Below are 19,776 nucleotides of genomic sequence, written 5' to 3'. Positions count from 1 at the left end.
TGCATAAACGACCATAGTATTCTCTCCCACAATTACGCCTTGCATAATCTGTATTAAAAGAATCGTATATTGTGGGAAAATACGGGGTCTTCCTTCTCAACATTTCATTTGCTCCCATCACCAACCTCTTCTATAATCTCCTCAGCACCCAATTCATCGTCTACTCTTGTTTTCAACTAACAAATAAATGGCTCGTAGTTCAAATTAAAACCAGGCAATCTCCGCCTATTCCTTGTTACCCCTTCTTTGAACCAACTTCCAATGGTTTTCTACAAAAGAAAACCTAAAATCGGCCTCGAACCATTATTGGCCACATCAATCATATAAACTTCACACTTTATCCAACTTTAATATAGTAGGAGGTACCTTATAATGTTCGGAACTCTGCTTAAAACATACTTCAAACTATATCCATACGTGAGCAACTCAAATACCTCTTCTAATTATTCATCAATCACTATCAAAACTAACCTCTGTGCTCACAACAATTGGTAAACTTCTTTGCTCTTCCTAATCCACTTCCAGCTACTTTCTTCCTCCACCACTCACCAAAATATTCAACACCCAAAACAACTTGTCCCATGTGTAATAATAGCCAACTACCTGTAATGCAAGAAAAAAAATTTTTAAATGCCGTACTAAGGGTTAAATATTTTAAAAGAATCTGTATAGTCGCTTATATTGTCTGTTGTATCGCTTAAGCGATCATGGTTATTATACTGGATGCTAAGCGATACACTTGATCGCTTAAGCGATCCTGTAAAATAACCATGATCGCTTAAGCGATCTATGTCATTATTGATCGCTTAAGCGATCTGTCTATACACCAGACTTTTACCAGATCACTTAAGCGATCTATCTGTGCATACCTGATCGCTTAAACGATCTATCTGCTGTGATTACCAGACTACCAAATCGCTTAAGCGATCCATCATACCAGAACACATTTTAGTCATCCCACCTACAATTGATCATCATACCCAGAACACATACAGAACAATTTTCAACAAATTTCACTCCTTTCAACTTGCTTACATCAAACACAACCTAACAACCTAAACAACTAAACAAAATCATAAACAAATTGTAAACCACACCAATACGTCCAACGGTAAAATAGTCTTTCCCTTTTTATGTGTTAGTTAACTACCATGCACATGCCTTAGGGGTAAAGTGGTAAAAGAATGATGATATTTTGTTGGCTTGACAAGATAAAGATGATGAAGGATAAGAGTAATTAAAGACAATTGTTAAGGAAAAAGGGAAATAATGTTATAGGACATTAAATGCAAAAGACAAATGTCAAATGAATAATCTTTAGCCAAAAAAAAAAAAAAAAAAAAAAAGAAAAAGAAAGAAAGAAAGAAAGAAAGAAAGAAAAAAAAGAAAAAAAAGAAGATTTTAGCTAGTATGGGTCAGCCACATAAGCCTTCTACCACTTTTCATTCCTTCTTCAGTTTTCTACAATCTTCCATATTTTCTCACTACTCCATTAAAGTTTCAAGTTTTTTAGTTGCAATATCTCAAGTGTTTTATATTTCTTCCTTTATTAAGTATTAGGAGGTAAAGTTCAACTCCTTCATATATAAATATTGTGATATTCAAGTTATGAAATTCCTTATAATTTTGTTAGGAAAGGGTCAATGGAGATAAGGAGGAGAATTTGCAAAGGATGTTGTTTCTTGACATAAGGTAAGGGAAACCTCCCTTTAATAGGAAATAAGAATTAGGTTTCTAGGGTTAGTATTAGGAAAACCTTAATTTGCACACAATAGCAATTGATCTTGGTTTGATGCTATAATTGATGGATTTATATGTGAATTGTAAAAACATTGAAGTTGATGACAACATGGAATTAGTTGTGACATGAGTTTTAACATATTACAAGGGAGGTTTTATTGACATTTACATGTTTTTCACAGGGGAGAATGGTTAGGAAAGGTTAGGGAGTAAGTGGAGGTGAATAGGTAAGGAAAAGCCCTAAAATAGGCATGTTACCATGGTTGCCCTGTCACAGCCGTGACTTTTGAGTAATGATTGGCATTTACTGATTGAACGGGTTGAGACCTAAACATAAAAGTTGTATCCTTGTCTCTCAGCTTTAAAACGAGACTAGGATCATATCAATCCGATGTGTATAACTCAAGTTATGCCTTCTTGAATCTGACCTGTACAGAATAACTACCTCAAAAGTGCCTCTAATTTCTTAATTTATTTTTAGCCTAATACCTATGGTTGATTCCAAGTAGGAAATGATGCTTAAAGGGTTTTGAAGTTGTTTGAATGAGGTCTTTATGATATTTAATAGTGTATGAGCTATATAGTTGATGTAATGAATGACCAAGGAGGTTATGTGCAATATGTTATGTATTACCTAATTAGAGCTTGTGTATGTATAAACAAACCTAGTATGATATGTTCTGAATAGTTATTGCATCCACAAAATGGTCATGAGAAATGATATGTTCTATATGGAAAGTGTATGTTTTTTTAAGATAAAGCATGTCCAGCATATTAATGATGAAAAAGGGGACTTGATCCCAAGTTTGAGCAAAGCTTCAAGGTACATAGACATGCATTTTTGTGAAGGATAATGATTTAAATTTAGGAAGATGTTGGCAGTTATGGGGAACCTGAGCTCACTCATGCACATGTCTAGACCAAAAGAAATGAACAGTCTATAGCGTGCATGACCATGGGGTTGTGTTATAAGTAAAGTTAGCTCATTGGCCAAGGTTCCGTAATCCATGTCTCAACTTAGTCCGATCAGTAAACAGTAAAAGGTTTTAAAGAAAAATGTACTTATACATGCGTGATATTGATGTGCATATTCATGAACATTAAAGGAAAGCATTACAGAATTATGTTATGCCTTCTGATATGGATTGATTATGCTATGTTATATTACTTTTATGTTATTAATGCTTGGTTCATGTACAAGTAAATAAGAGGTTCTAAGTTTAAGAATGTTACATAGGGTTAAATGATCGAGGCCTTACTGAGTGATTAGCACTCATACCCTAGTTTCCATGTTTTGCAGGTATGGTTAAAGCGGTAACGGCGAGTGGCGGTCAAGAAGGCTGGGGCATGCATGTTTTTGTTCTAACTAAACTTATGATGTATATAAAGAGAGTTGCTTTTGAAATTTAATGTATATGTTTAATGTTTATAATCTAAGTTTTATGAAATAGTAAATATGTTTGCTTATAAATGATGGAGATATTTTATATTTGCTTCCACTATTAAACAATTGATGTTGTTGTTTTAATGTTTATAATCGAAGTTTTATGAAATAGTAAATATGTTTTGCTTATAAATGATGGGAGATATTTTTTATATGCTTCCACTATTAAACAATTGATGTTGTTGTTTTCTTTAAACCATATTTTTCATATATAGTCATATCTTGATAGGTTGATTAAGAAAGTAATGTAAATGAGAGGATGCGTTTTTATTTATTTATTTATTTTCTTATAGTACATGTTTGTAACCAGGATTTACGATTTAAACTACACAACCTTCCAGGCGTGAATTCTCTAATTTTCCATCCTAATGGAATACTTAGAGAGTACCCGGCTGGAGGGGGGTGTTACACAAACCCCATCCATTATTAAATATTTGTAAATCTAAATATAAAATATAAAAAGGAGATACACATACTTAGACGAAATGTCAGGAGGAGGAGGAAGGGGATCTTTGGCGGAGAAGATGTTAATGGTGGAGGAAGAAGAAAGTGTTAATGGCGGAGGAACAAGAAGATATAGAGGAATGAGGAAGAAGAAGATGTAGAGCAAGGAGGAAGAAGAAGATGTAGATGAAGAAGAAGATGTAGACGAAGAAAAAGCTAAAAAGAAACAGCAACCAAGGTAGAGATGCGTTAATGGCGAGAGGAAGAAGAAGGTGTTTGGGTTTGTTTGCAAGAATTTCGGGTTTTTGGGAATATAGTATAATTTTTAAAAGATTACATAATACTTCATTAATCCTAATTAAACACTAATCAAGTTTAATTATCCTTAATCAATAATATGGCTATTTAGTTAACACTTTAAAGCTTGATAGCCTTTTAATTAAATTCAAACTTCAGATGGCCTTTTAATAAACTGCCCCGGGTTTCCATTGAGAACTCAAAATGCTGTTCATTAAATAGTTCAGTTATCTTTTGATTTGAAACCTGCCTGGAATATATAAATTAATATCCTTAAGCTAAAGTCATTTGCTACTATGCTTATTCTTGTGAGGATGAGGTATCCATCTTTAATCCGAATACAATTTCAAAAACGTTTTGAACTAAACTCTATCTACATAAATTATATATAACTCGTTTGTGTCCTAATCTGGTGCGCTTTAAACTCTAACCATACTAAATTGCTACAAGTTGTAGCCATTTATATATATATATATATATATGAATTTTGATAATTTTTCAAAGTCAAGAAGGGTCAATTGACCCTCCTTGACCCCCCTCCCTCCACCCAACTTGTAGGCATATTAAAGTCCGCTTTAAACTCCAGCCGAAGACCTAAAGGTTCCAAATAGACTGTCAGGCACTGCCAATAGCTGTTGACCACCATTCTGGGTGGCAAAATGACAATCAGACATGAGGGGAGGTAGATCAGGTGTTAGGGAGTCCAAATAGGTAGCTAAGGAGCCCAAACGTCACTGGAAAGGGAGTAAAATCCAATGAAGAAGTTGAACAGTCACCAGTGAAATACGAACAATCATGACCAATCTTCAATAGAATCAACATGGGAGAACTCGGGTGAAGGTGGAGATGAAGATATGGTAGCCGATCTACACTGGGGAGGGGCAAATAGGGCCCAAAAAAAATGGAGGAAACGTCATTGGAAGCCGAATTGTCATCGACGGTGGGGGAGACAAAGTGTCACAACGACATGAAGGAGATGGAGAGGACGACGCGATGGGGGAAGGCGAAGGGTCACCGGCTGGCAACCAAAGGATGTGAGGGTTGGTGTGCTGAGGGTAGGCGGCCAACTATGGTCTTGGCTGACTGGGGGTATTTTGTTAAATTTTAAATTTTTATTGTGGCTGTGGTGTTTTAGCTAAATTCTCAAATGTAATAGGTTAAAAGAATAATCCAAATAATAATAATAATAAAAAGAAGGGCAATTTAATAAAAGACTTTTCCCATAATTCTTTTATTCCTCACAACCAAACATGTTAATTATTTATACACACCAATTTATTTTAATCTAACTAAATATATTTAATATAACATTCTGAATCTTTCTATTAATATAACATTCTTAATAATACAATATTTCATTAACCAAACGCCCCTTCATAGGTTTGTTTAATTACTTCCCTCTCTGTACTTCTTTGGGTTTTCATTTGGATTGGCATGTTTGGGTTTTTGTGTGTCGGACTTATGGATTTATGACCCATTAATAGATTGGGCTTTTATTTTCATCCAACATAATCTTAGAATTGCATGATGTTTAAAAGTTTCAAAAAATTTTGGTATTTTTGTAAGTACCATAAAATTTTCTAATAATAGAGTTTAGGTGGGCCTTAAATAACTTCCATGAAAATTTATCCAACCCAACCTATTATTAGAATTTTTAATAATAGGCTGGGTTGGGCTAGGTTGAAATTCATGCGGGTTAGGTTGTATTTTGTCATTCTTACTCAAATAAGTCAAATCCATGAGTATACACATCCAAAGGATCATAATAGTAAATAATTATTAATCCATTGATTGATAATTGAAATAATACAACTTATTTATAAACATGAGAAAGTTTATGGGTATGATGATCGAATAATACATGATAATTCTTATGAAATAATAAGTCTAATTATTATCCTAAATCAAGATAAGAATAATAATAATTTGTAAAGACAAAAATATAAATCCTAAAAATAGCTCATAAACAATAAATATTCCCTGCATCAATCAATGAACATCAATCCTTGATGCTAATTGATGTTATTATTGTATTTATATTTGTTGGAAGTGTAATCAATTGGAGAGTCCATAACATATCTGTGGGAACATCTACGGGGTCTTCTTCTCAACATTTCATTTCTGCCTCCCATCACCAACCTCTTTATAATGTCTCCTCAGCACCCAATTCATCGTCTACTCTTGATTTTCAACTACAAATAAATGGCCTCGTAGTTCAAATTAAAACCAGGCAAATCTCCGCCTACTTCCTTGTTATCCCCTTCCTTTGAACAACTTCCAATGGTTTTTCTACAAAAAGAACCCTTAAAATCGGCCTCGAACCATTATTGGCACACAATCATATATAACTTCCACTTTCATCCAACTTTAATATGTAGGAGGTACCTTATAATGTTCAGGAACTCTGCTTAACATAAATTACAAATTCTATATCACTATAGTCAATAAGAACTAAACACAATACAAACTCACTAATACATATCTTGAATTTATTTCAATCCGAACACACCTTTCGTTGCATCAACCCACTCAACCCACAAGATCATTCAGTAAACTCCCCAAAACACAACATGTCCACGATGTATAATAGCCAACTACCTGATAAGCAAATCTTAACAAAAAATGTTTAAAATGCTGTGTCGTACTAGACGGTCGCAAATATGTTTAATGTAGCTGAGCGATGTTAGCTTAAGCGATACACTTGATCGCTTAGCGACTCCTGTAAAATAACCATGATCGCTTAAGCGATCTTATGTCATTTTGACGCTAAGCGATCTGCTCCTATACACCAGATCTTACCAGATCACTTAAGCGATCTATCTGCTGCATACGATCGCTTAAACGATCATCTGCTGTATTACAGACCTACCAAATCGCTTAGCGATCCATCATACCCAGAACACATTTTTAGTCATTCCACACTACAATTGACCATCATACCCAGAACACATACCCAGAACAAATTTTCAACAAATTTCACTCCTTTCAACTGCTTATACATAAACAACAAACTAACAACCTAAACAACTAAATCAAAATCATAACCCAAATTGTAAACCAACACATACGTCCAACGGTAAAATAGTCTTTCCCTTTTTATGTGTAAGTAACTACCATGCACATGCCTTAGGGGTAAAGTGGGTAAAAGAATGATGATATTTGTTGGCTTGACAAGATAAAGTGATGAAGGATTAAAGAGTAATTAAAGACAATTGTTAAGGGAAAAAGGGAAATAATGTTATAGGACATTAAATGCAAAAGACAATGTCAAATGATATATCTTAGCAACCAAAAAAAAAAAAAAAAAAAAAAAAAGAAAAAAGAAAGAAAGAAAGAAAGAAGAAAGAAAGAAAGAAAAAAAGAAAAAAAGAAGATTTTAGCTAGTATGGGTCAGCCAACAAAGCCTTCTACCACTTTTCATTCTTTTCTTCAAGTTTTCTACAATCTTCATACTTTCTTCACTACTCCATTAAAGTTTCAAGTTTTTTAGGGCAATCTCTCAAGTGTTTATATTTCTTCCTTTATTAAGGATATTAGGAGGTAAAGTTCAACTCCTTATCTTATATAAAATTGTGATTTCAAGTTATTGAAATTTCCTTATAATTTATGTTAGGAAAGGTCAATTGGAGATAAGGAGGAGGAAATTGCAAAGGAGTGTGTTTCTTGACATAAGGTAAGGGAAACCTCCCTTTAATAGGAAATAAGAATAGGTTTCTAGGGTTAGTATTAGGAAACCTTAATTCTTGCCACAAATAGCAATTGATCTTGGTTTGATGCTATAATTGATGGATTTATATGTGATTGTAAAAACATTGAAGTTTGATGACAACTAATGGAATTAGTTGTGACATGAGTTTAACATATTACAAGGGAGGGTATTATTGATCATTTAACATGTTTTTCACAGGGGAGAATGGTTAGGAAAGGTTTTGGGAGTAAGTGGAGGTGAATAGTGTAAGGAAAAGCCCTAAAATAGGCATGTTACCATGGTGCCCTGTCACAGCCGTGATTTCTGAGTAATAGATTGGCATCTTACTGATTGAACTGGGTTGAGACTCAAAATAAAAGTGTGTATCCTTGTCTCTAGCTTTAAAACGAGACTAGGATATATCAATCCGATGTGTATAACTCAAGTTATGCCTTCTTGAATCTGACCTGTACAGAATAACTACCTCAAAAGTGCCTCAATTTTAATTTATTTTAGCCTAATACCTATGGTTGATTCAAGTAGGAAATGATGCTTAAAGGGTTTTGAAGTAGTTTGAATGAGTGATCTTTATGATTATTTAATGATTGTATGAGCATATATAGTGATGTAATGAATGACCAAGGAGGTTATGTGCAATATGTTATGTATTACCCATTATGAGCTTGTGTATGTATAACAAACCTAGTATGATATGTTTATGAAATGTTTGCATCCACAAATGGGCATGATGAAATGATATGGTCATATATGGAAGTGTATGTGTTTTTAAGAATAAAGCATGCCAAGATATTAATGATGAAAAAGGGGGACTTGATCCCAAGTTTGGCAAAATGCTTCCAAGGTACAATAGAAATGCATTTGTGAAGGATAATGATTGTAAATTTTATGGAAGATGTTGGCATGTTATGGGAACCTGAGCTCACTCATGCACATGTCTAGACACAAAGAAATGAACAGTCTATAGCGTGCATGACCATGGGGTTGTGTTATAAGTTAAAGTTAGCTCATTGGCCAAAGGTTCCGTAATCCATGTCTCAACTTAGTCCGATCAGTAAACAGTAAAAGGTTTAAAGAAAAATGTACTTATAACTGCGTGATATTGATGTGATATATCATGAACATTAAAGGAAAGCGCTACATGAATTAGTTATGCCTTCTGATATGGATTGATATGCTAGTTATATACTTTTTGTTATTAATGCTTGGTTCATGTACAAGTAAATAGATGCTTCCTAAGTTTAAGAATGTTACATAGGGTTAAATGATCGATGCCCTTACTGAGTGATTGCACTCCTACCCTAGTTTCCATGTTTTGCAGGTAATGGTTAAAGCGGTAACGGCGAGTGGCGGTCAAGAAGGCTTGGGGATGCAGTTTTTGTTCTAACTAAACTTATGATGTTTATAAAGGATGTTGCTTTTGAATTTAATGTATATGTTTAATGTTTATAATCTAAGTTTTTATGAAATAGTAAATATGTTTGCTATAAATGATGGGAGATTATTTATATTTGCTTCCACTATTAAACAATTGAGTTGTTGTTTTAATGTATAATCGAAGTTTTATGAAATAGTAAATATGTTTTGCTATAAATGATGGGAGATATTTTTATATGCTTCCACTATTAAACAATTGATGTGTTGTTTTCTTTAAACCATATTTTTCATATATAGTCATATCTGATAGGTTGATATAGAAAGTAATGTAAATGAGAGGATGGCGTTTATTTATTTATTTATTTTATTATGTACAGTGTTGTAACCAGGATTTACGATTTACCGTGATGTGCTTGACGGTAAATAGTGGCAATCCCCTTCTTTATAGAGTTGTGCCTATCGGATATTATGCACAACTCGTCACTGTCAGGCACTATCATATGTAATTACCGAAAAAACTAAGTCCACGACTCGTCATTCTCAGAGCCAACCACACACCATGCAACAGGATATGTGTGATTCTCGCTGTCCTGTGTAGTGGCCACCAATAATGTACCTTTATACTTTCCCGTTAGAAAGCAACCATCAACAGCCAACAACTTTCTCATGTTTACAAAACCCCTTATAGCAGAACCATAAGCAACAAAAAATATATTTAAACATCATATTCCTGTCCCACTTCGAAGCCGTCTTGCTACCTTGGTTTGTCAACTCAAGCATATAACGATACGCTTCTAATACTACGTACCCGTGCTCTGGCATGCCCCTCACAAAATCTTGTGCATGTTGTCTCCCTTTCCAGCATTTCCAGTAACTAACAGCACATCCCAACTCTGTGTGCACAAGTCTCTTAATGTCTTTAGGAGATGGACCTTTCCCTTCAACGAACTGACTTTTGACAAATTGTCCAATAACATCAGCGGACGCTTGTCGATGCTCACCTGAAATATGTCCCAAACCACAAGTGTGTTCACGAGTATATGTGCTAAGAATAATTTTTTCCGACTCCGCCAATCTTCTATAATAAACCCGCCACTTGTACTTTCGGTCACGACATGCAATCGTCATAGCCAATGAATTTGAATTTTTGGTAATGAACTCAAAATTACCTCTCACGGCAACAAGTTTTAGCTTCCTCACCACTTCCTCTTTGTTGTCAAATAAATACCCTATGCACAACTCTGATCCATGCATAAAAACATGAGCTGATTCACTACTACCTCCAATTGCCCCTTCTAAACCTGCATAAACGACCATAGTATTCTCTTCCTCACAATCTACGCCTTCTGCATAATCTGTATTTAAAAGAATCTGTANGACCATACGCACAGACTCAACCACTTATGCAAAGAAATGCGATAGCTGTCAGAGATTTGCTCACGTCTCACACCTCCCACCAGAACGACTCCATTCCATTCTCACACCGTGGCCGTTCATGAAGTGGGGAATGGACATCGTGGGAAAGCTACCAACAGCACCAGGGCAACGAGTCTTCATGCTGGCTGTGACAGACTACTTCAACAAATAGATCGAAGCTGAAGCCTTTGCCCAAGTCAGAGACCGAGAGGTAAAAACTTTCATCTGGAAGAATGTGATCTGCAGGTTCGGAATACCAAAGGAAATCGTCACCGACAATGGATCCCAATTCATTAGTTCAAGCTTTAGGGATTTTTGTGACAAGTGGGGAATAAAATTGAGCTTCTCAACACCCCACAACCCCCAGTCTAATGGCCAAGCCGAGTCATCAAACAAGACCATTGTACAGACATTGAAGAAACGACTGTAAAAAGCTAAGGGCGCATGGGCAGATGAGCTACCCGGAGTCCTCTGGTCATACCGAACGACAGCTCGATCATCAACCGGAGAAACCCCGTTCTCCCTGACATACGGCTCCGAAGCAGTCATTCCAGCTGAAGTGTCAGTTCCGTCCACCAAGCTTCAATGGGCGGACGAGGAATCAAACAATCAGAACCTTTGCCAGAACCTAGACACCGTGGATGAACTACGAGAACGAGCAAGCATCCGTAACGCAGTTTACCAGCAACAGGCCGCCCGACATTATAACCGCAACGTGAGGATCCGAACTTTCAAAACAGGCGACTGGGTCCTCCGTAAAGTCTTCCAAAACACCAAGGAGATCAATTCTGGCAAACTCGGTCCCACCTGGGAAGGTCCCTACAAGATAATCGAAACAGTTGGGAAGGGCGCCTACAAACTCCAGACCCCCGAGGGCAAAGACATCCACAATAGTTGGAATGCCGTTCACCTCAAACGCTACTACTTCTAGGTGAACCTTGTCTTTTTTTTTCTTAGAATTTTGTTTCAACAGGCGCGGTCCAGTCGATCCATCCCCACCTCATGACCAAACGATCCAGCAATAGAGAACCCGAAGGTCAACCCATCCCCACCATACCACTTCACCTCCAGTCAACCCAAACACACACCCATACGGCCTGGCTCACCCTCGCGGGTTGAACGCCAAACCAAACCAACTCCAACGCCTGAGCCCATCCATCCGAAGGACCGAACGACTCCCCATAACTCCCCTTACCATTCGGGGGGAAGAACAATAGACAGTCCAATGGGAGTCGTCAAACCAAAGGGATGAACGGAGACACATGCTACCAGGAGCGCATGACGGACTGATTTATCAGACTACCCTCCGAGGGATGACCCCACGGAACGTACCAGACCCAGTAAGACGGGATGACCCGATATATCCCCTTCCCTGTGGAACAGTTACTGGCCAAAAGACTGGCCGACGTTAGGCAGTAATGAGGCGATCCTGGGATACCAGTCCCAACCAAGAAGAGCGACCGAATTTTACGCTGATCACCCTTTGCGGATGAGATCGCCCTGGCTGACATGCCCCAGAAATTCACTATCCCCAACATGAAACCTACGACGTTACCACTGACCCGAGGACCACATGCCCTATACAAGCAGTGGATTTTCACCGTAGCCATACCCGACTGCTCAGAGAAGCCTGTATGGCAAAAGTTTCGGTTCTAGATTGACCGGCCCGGCGCTCAATGGTACACGAACCTCCCGAACGGGTCCATCGATTCATTCGCCCAACTTACTGACACCTTTGTGGAACAGTTCGCCAGCAGCAGAAGCTAGAGAAGTTGTCGGCCGACTTGTACCGAGTATACCAACGAAGGGAACCATTAAGGAGTATGTTAGCAGTTTCAACAAGAGAAGATCACTATTCCCTCATGAACCCCGAACTGCTGTGGACGCTTTCAGAAAAGGCTCCTCCCAGATGGAGAACTATACAAAGAGCTTCAAAGCTGGCTGCACCACAATGGAAGACGCTCGGCCCGAGCCGTTATCCAGATAAGGTGGGAGGAAGATGAGATGAACCGAGCTGCCCATTCCAGACACAAACCAAGGCTGACGACAGGAAGCTAGAGCCTAGACCGGTAGAACACCGCTACCAACCTCCAGCCGCAATATGGGCAGAACCAGAAGACCATATGACCACCAACCCTTGAGGAATGATGACAGACATTTCGGATCGAACCAGCACAAAATACCAGAGTACAAACTCAATGTCGAACCAACCCAGGTTGTACGATAATGAAAGGAATGGGATCCCCGTCAATGGCCTGGCAAACTCATCCCGAGCAGAGAGACGCAACCAGTGGTGCGAATTCCACAAGGATCAAGGGCACAACACCGCGACTGTATCGCTTTGCGGCCGAGGTCGCCGCGCTTCTGAGAGGGGACATCTCCGGACCTACTCACTGACAAGGGGAAGAACACCATTGGCTAGAAGGGCCCCAACACCTCCGCCCCTCCGCGAGAACCGACACCTAAGGGTTTCTGCTCGCTCATCTTCGGGATCAGAAATCAGTGGGGTAAGTTACTCGTCAGCCAGCGTATGCTAGAACCAACCACCATGAAATCCAGTCTGTTCATCCGGTCTCGAGTCATACTCCATCAAGTGATCCGTTCGAGGATGACAGCCGATCACCCTGGTTCCCCTCACCACGATGCTTTAGTCCTCTCCCTGCAAATAGCCAACATCCTAGTGAAAAGGGTATTCGTAGATGGGGTTCGTCAGCAATATCCTGTTCCTCAAGCAGTAAAAGCGATGGGGCTGAAGAAGCAAATATCAACGACGACCGACAGGCTGTTGGATTCAGCTCGGAACAAAAATACACAATCGAGGAGATCACCCTTCCTATCTATGCTGGCGAGTGAACAAACAGACTTCTTCCTGGTATCGACTGCCCATCCCCCTACAACGTCATTTTGGGCCGTCCCTGGATCCATGACATGCGGGCAGTGCCATCTACCTTCCATCAGACGATCAGGTTCCCAACCAAGTGGGGAGTGCGGGATCAAGGGTGACCCTAAAGCTTCTAGGGATTGCTACAAGAACGCCTTCAAAGGCAAGGGAAACTCCCATAGCAATTACAGTCTCATCCGACCCCCGAACCGAGCCCGACCAACCGACTATTGAGGAGTTGGATGAAGTGCAGATACATCCGGATGACCCAGAGAGAAAGACACAAATAGGCTCCCGCCTCGAACCCAAGACGAGAGAGAAGCTGATAGAATTTCTCAAACGGAACGAAGACTGCTTCGCCTGGTCCCACGCCGACATGACTGGAATCAATCCAGACGCAATGTCCACCGCTTAAGGCAGATCCTGATCACCCACCAGTAAAACAGAAGAGGAGAAATTCGCACCTGAGCGAAACCGGATTGTCAATGAAGAAGTTGAAAAGCTCTTAAGCAACGGCATGATCAGAGAGTCCACTACCCCGAATGGTTGGCGACGTTGTAGTCGTAAAGAAAAAGAACGCAAGTGGAGAGTCTGCATCGACTTCACTGACCTGAACAAAGCCTGCCCCAAGGATTCTTTCCCACTCCCCACCACATCGCACGATGGTAGATGCGACCGCGGGGCACGAACTCCTCAGTTTTATGGATCTTTCTCCGGATACACCAGATTTTGATCATCCGGACGACCAGGAGATGACAGCCTTTATCACCGAGAGGGGAACCTACGCTACAAAGTGATGCCATTTGGACTGAAGAATGCCGGGGCCCACCTACAAACGTCTGGTCAACAAAATGTTCTCTGACCACCTAGGGAAGACCAGGAAGATACATCGATGACATGCTCGTCAAGTCCCTGATTGCCGACAACACCTTGACACCTTAGCCAGGCATTCGCCTTCTGCGGAAGTACACATGAAGCTGAACCCAGACAAGTGCTCATTCGGCGTCTCATCAGGTAAATTCTTGGGCTACCTGGTTACTCAGCAGGATAGATGCAAACCCTGACCAGATCAGAGCGGTCCTCAACATACCATCCCCGACTTGCATCAAAGACGTCCAGCGCCTTGCCGGACAGTGGCCGCCCTGAGCCGTTTCATCTCCAGATCAGCCGAAAATGTCACCTATTTTCCACGCCCTCAAGAAGTCCAAGAGTTTCGACTGGAACCTTTCCTACGAAGAGGCCTTACAACAGCTGAAGAGTATACTGACCACACCACCACTTCTTCTCAAACCTGTGGACGGGAAAGCTTTACTCCTACCTACGGTCTCAGAGACAGCCATCTCGGCGGTACTAGTTTGAGAAGATATCATCAAGCAATTACCAGTCTACTATGTGAGCAAGTCACTCCTCGACGCAGAAACGCGGTACAGTCAACTGGAGAAACTGGCCCTCGCCCTCGTCCATGCTTCCAGAACTCAGGCCGTACTTCCAATGCCACCCCATGTTGTAATCACCTCATTCCCACTCAAGAAGATATTGCACAAACCAGAACTATCAGGCCGACTCATGCAATGGACGGTGGAACTTAGTGATTTCGATATAGCCTACCAATCTCGTACCGCCGTCAAGTCCTAGGCACTAGCAGACTTCATTGCCGACTTCACGCCAAGCACCCCACCACCCAGCCGAAGAGAATTACTATGTAGAATGGCGCACCACCCTCAAAGTGGACTCTCCTAGTGGATGGATCGAGTAATGTCATGGAAGCGACTCAGAATAGTACTATCGCACCAGAGGGTGACATCATCCAGCGAGCAATCCGGTGTGGTTTCAAGTGCACAAATAACGAGGCAGAATATGAAGCCCTCCTACCAGGACTTTCCTTAGCCAGAGAAATAGGAGCCAATAGACTAGAATTGAAGTCGGACTCCCAACTCTAGTTAATCATTACAGTACGTATCAAGCACACGAGATTCAAAGATGACATCGTATCTGAGCAATGGTCAAAGAGCGCAGACCGAATTCGAAGAGTTTTCGATAGTACAGATCCCGAGAGCCGAGAACTACCATGCGGACGCCCTCGCCAACCTTGGATCAGCATCCCATGTTCCTCCCAGTCATCTCCCCCTTTATTCATGCAGTGGCCACCAACTGGAAGGCACCACCACCGAACAAGTCCCCAATGAGGCCATGGGCATTGAACAAACCGACTGCTGGATGGCCCCAATAATAAGATACCTGAAAAACGATGAGCTCCCGACTACAGAACGAAGCCCGCCGACTGAAAGCAAGAGCCGCCAGATTCACCATACATGAAGGCCAACTCCTCAGAAAGTCATTCTCGGCCCTTATCTGAAATGCATAGGCCCGAAGAAGCCCACAGTGTTCTAGCCGAACTTCACGAAGGCGATGCGCAACCACGTGGAGGGCGCAGTCTGGCGCAGCGGGTGGTCACCGCAGGGTCATTACTGTTGATTTGACTGAGAATCTCCAGATCTTTTAGATGACACCGAGTTATATCAATTGTTTGAGATTTTGCAGAGCTTTTAGTCGGCACCGAGTAATCTTCTTCATCTCCTTACCTTTAGCCCACAGCACCGCATAAAGCCCACAGACGATCATGGTTGAACCTAATATACTGAAATAATTTGTGAATTAATTACTCTTAAATCTTACATATTTTTCCTGGAAAAAATAAAGAAAATCAAATTCTTCAAGTTACCCCAAAGATATCTCTTCCATATGACAAAAAGATATTATTTATCTTCAGGGAAATGCTTCACATTATTATTGCTAGCATATAAATTCTTCTCATATCAAATTATTATTATTATTATTATTATTATTATTATCATCTATTTATTTATTTTTGAGAAAATTGGCATCAATAGAACTGTCATGAAGGTGCATGAGCTACCTTTAAAAGGTCTTTCTAGGTATGGGTTCATTTCATTTTCTCTCATATGAGATCACTTAGTACTAAACTCATCCGTTTCCTTTAGAAAGTATTAAAACCCTTTCATAATTATAAAATCCCCTAAATATTATTAACCAAATCCTTATAAAAATATCATAATTTTTTAAAATAATAAATGAGTTAAATATTAAGCGATCTCACATAGGAGAAAATGAAATCCCTTTTAGGAATAAAGATGCCACTTTATGCACTAATTTATCTATAATGTTCAAAGAGGTTGATTATTCTATTCAAGAGATATATTAAGCTTCTTTCTTAGAGAGGTAAATTGACAAATACCTGCCCAAGTGAAGGGTCTCGTTCTGTATTAACAAACCAAGGAAGGCTACTACCACAAGCATAAGAGGGTTGAAGGAAGATACAAATAAAGTCCCCTTCATACGCACACACCAGAATATCAAGGTCATCAACAAACCAGAAGAAACAATTCCCTGCAACAAAAGCATTAAAAACATTACATAATCAAACTATTAGTAGAAGAAGACGATATTTTTGTCAGCTATTTTGAAAATAAGAGAACATACAGTATAAGCAACAGTAAGAAGCCTAATATTGAAGCCCAACTTCCACTGATTCCAATCTGTTTCCCTGAAAAGGGCAAACACAACCGACTCTATTGCTGCCGTTAGAGACACCAGAGCTGTGGTTGAGTACTGACAAGGGTATTGCTCACTCATTTTAGCTTGTAAATATTGAAAGGTAAAATAAATAAATCAATAAATTCTTAACACCTTGAGGCTTATATATGTGGTTAACCAAATTTAAAATTAAAGACCTGAATGATCAACCAGGAAGCGTAAGTGAAGCAACTAGCGAGAACCAATAAACATCCTGTTAGGGCCAAAAATCGTCCTTGGCCCAAATAGGGAAATAGGACCATTAGCGAAGGTGGACCAGGCCCAGTCTTGCAAAGGCCCAAGCCATGTTAGTTCTATTTTAACATGAGGTATAAAACCGGCCCAAATCAAGCGGGCACAAGCCTCTCAAACCTAGCCCATTTCCTAGGTCCACGGACGAATCCAGAGCCCACAGCCCTGTCATAGTACTTTCCTACTCCCAGTCAACCTCCTATTCAAAGACGTCTTCCTATTCCTGATCGCTTTCCTACTTAGCGAATTCTCTTAAACGGAGTTATCTTCCTATTCGGACAGGGGAAGACGACTCACCACGACCCTATTTCTTCTAGGGTTTACATCAGAGTCAGATGAGGACTCCTATTCCCACCAGGATTGGGAGACCAGACGACCACTATATAAGCAGAGGCCTGCCCTCTCACAAAGGATCATCGACATTACACCTTCACACCCGAGACTCTTTACTCGAGAGTTTCACTGATTCGCCGTAGTCACAGTCCCCAACTAGACTTCCGGTAATCTCTTATTCCTTAGCCCTCACTATATTAAGCCTTTCAGCCTTGCTGACTTGAGCGTCGGAGTGCCTACGGCAAACACCACCTTGGTGTTTCCCGTTCGCTTCACACGTGTGTTTCTCTACGTGTGCAGGTACCGCAGATCGCTAGTGGCCTCAACCTCAAGGGATCAGACCCTCCTTTCTGTACAGGTAGATTTTTACGTCTACAGTTTGGCGTCCACTGTGGGGCCTCTAGCAATCGTTTGGCGTGACGAACCCAACCACGTGGAGGAATAATCTATGGCTGATAATCCAGACGACGTTAACTCAGGCCTCGAGGCCAGACTGGAGGCTCTGACCGCTCTCATGCAACAAAACTTAGACAAAGTAGCCGCACTGGAAGCCGAAAACACATCCATCAGGGTCGAGAACCAGTCGCTCAAAGAGAAAGTAAGCCGATTTTATGAACTCGAGTTTCTGCCCGACCAAGCACCCCCCAATCGGTTCCACACCACTATCCCATCCATGCAACCCCTCTCCACACCTGAACATCGACCCTCAGATTCCGGTAAAGGGCCACGTCAGTTTAACGTACTGGCGCTCGACTACTCCGTTTTGACTAACGGAGATAAAGATACAACAGGCGCGGTCCAGTCGATCCATCCCAACCTCATGACCAAAACGATCCAGCAATAGAGAACCCGAAGGATCAACCCATCCCCACCATACCACTTCACCTCCAGTCAACCCAAACACAAACCCCATACGGCCTGGCTCACCCTCGCGGGTTGAACGGCCAAACCAAACCAACTCCAACGCCTGAGCCCATCCATCCCGAATGACCGAACGACTACCACATAACTCCCCTTACCATTCATGTGGGGAAGAACAATAGAACAGTCACAATGGGAGTCGTCCAACCAGAAGGGATGAACGGAGACACATGCTACCAAGGAGCGCATGACGGACTGATTTATCAGACTACCCCCCGAGGGATGACCCCACGGAACGTACCAGACCCAGTAAGAAGGGATGACCCGATAGTATCCCCTTCCCCTGTGGAACAGTTACTGGCCAAAAGACTGGCCGACGTTGAGGCAGTAATGAGGCGTATCCTGGGGATACCAGTCCCAACCAAGAAGAGCAGACCGAATTGTTACGCTGATTCACCCTTTGCGGATGAGATCGCCCTGGCTGACATGCCCCAGAAATTCACTATCCCCAACATGAAACCATACGACGTTACCACTGACCCGGATGACCACATAGCCCTATACAAGCAGTGGATGTTCACCGTAGCCATACCCCGACTGCTCAGAGAAGCCTGTATGTGCAAAAGTTTCGGTTCTAGATTGACCGGCCCGGCGCTCCAATGGTACACGAACCTCCCGAACGGGTCCATCGATTCATTCGCCCAACTTACTGACACCTTTGTGGAACAGTTCGCCAGCAGCAAGAAGCTAGAGAAGTTGTCGGCCGACTTGTACCGAGTATACCAACGAAGGGGGGAACCATTAAGAGAGTATGTTAGCAGATTCAACAAAGAGAAGATCACTATTCCCTCATGTAACCCCGAGACTGCTGTGGACGCTTTCAAAAAAGGCCTCCTACCAGATAGAGAACTATACAAAGAGCTTACAAAGCTGGGCTGCACCACAATGGAAGACGCTCTGGCCCGAGCCGTTATCCAGATAAGGTGGGAGGAAGATGAGATGAACCGAGCTGCCCATTCCAGACACGAACCAAGGCTGAGCGACAGGAAGCTAGAGCCTAGACCGGTAGAACACCGCTACCAACCTCCAGCGCGCAATATGGGCAGAACCAGAAGACCATATGACCACCAACCCTTGAGGAATGATGACAGACATTTCGGATCGAACCAGCACAAAATACCAGAGTACAAACTCAATGTCGAACCAACCCAGGTTGTAGCGATAATGAAAGGAATGGGATCCACCGTCAAATGGCCTGGCAAACTCAATCCCGAAGCAAGGAGAGACGCAACCAAGTGGTGCGAATTCCACAATGATCAAGGGCACAACACCGCGGACTGTATCGCTTTGCGGCTCGAGGTCGCCGCGCTTCTGAAGAGGGGACATCTCCGGGACCTACTCACTGACAAGGGGAAGAACACCATTGGCTAG

General features: G+C 41.1%; 1 protein-coding gene across 1 annotated transcript; it reads left to right on the top strand.

Moving 5' to 3' along the window:
• Positions 1-18,537: 18,537 nt before the first annotated feature.
• Positions 18,538-19,776, top strand: LOC116130501. The gene has a single exon (XM_031416236.1). The coding sequence runs from the start codon at positions 18,538-18,540 to the stop codon at positions 19,774-19,776; it is 1,239 nt and encodes a 412-aa protein (XP_031272096.1).

Source organism: Pistacia vera, unplaced genomic scaffold (assembly GCF_008641045.1).
Source record: "Pistacia vera cultivar Batoury unplaced genomic scaffold, PisVer_v2 Contig222, whole genome shotgun sequence".
NCBI classification, from domain to species: domain Eukaryota; kingdom Viridiplantae; phylum Streptophyta; class Magnoliopsida; order Sapindales; family Anacardiaceae; genus Pistacia; species Pistacia vera.
Note: the sequence above shows the minus strand (reverse complement) of the source record. Positions and strands in the feature narration are given on the sequence as shown.

What these genes read in the sequence shown, in the direction of transcription:
- LOC116130501 (XM_031416236.1), top strand. Translation starts at nt 18,538, where the DNA reads ATGGGAGTCGTCCAACCAGAAGGGATGAACGGAGACACATGCTACCAA.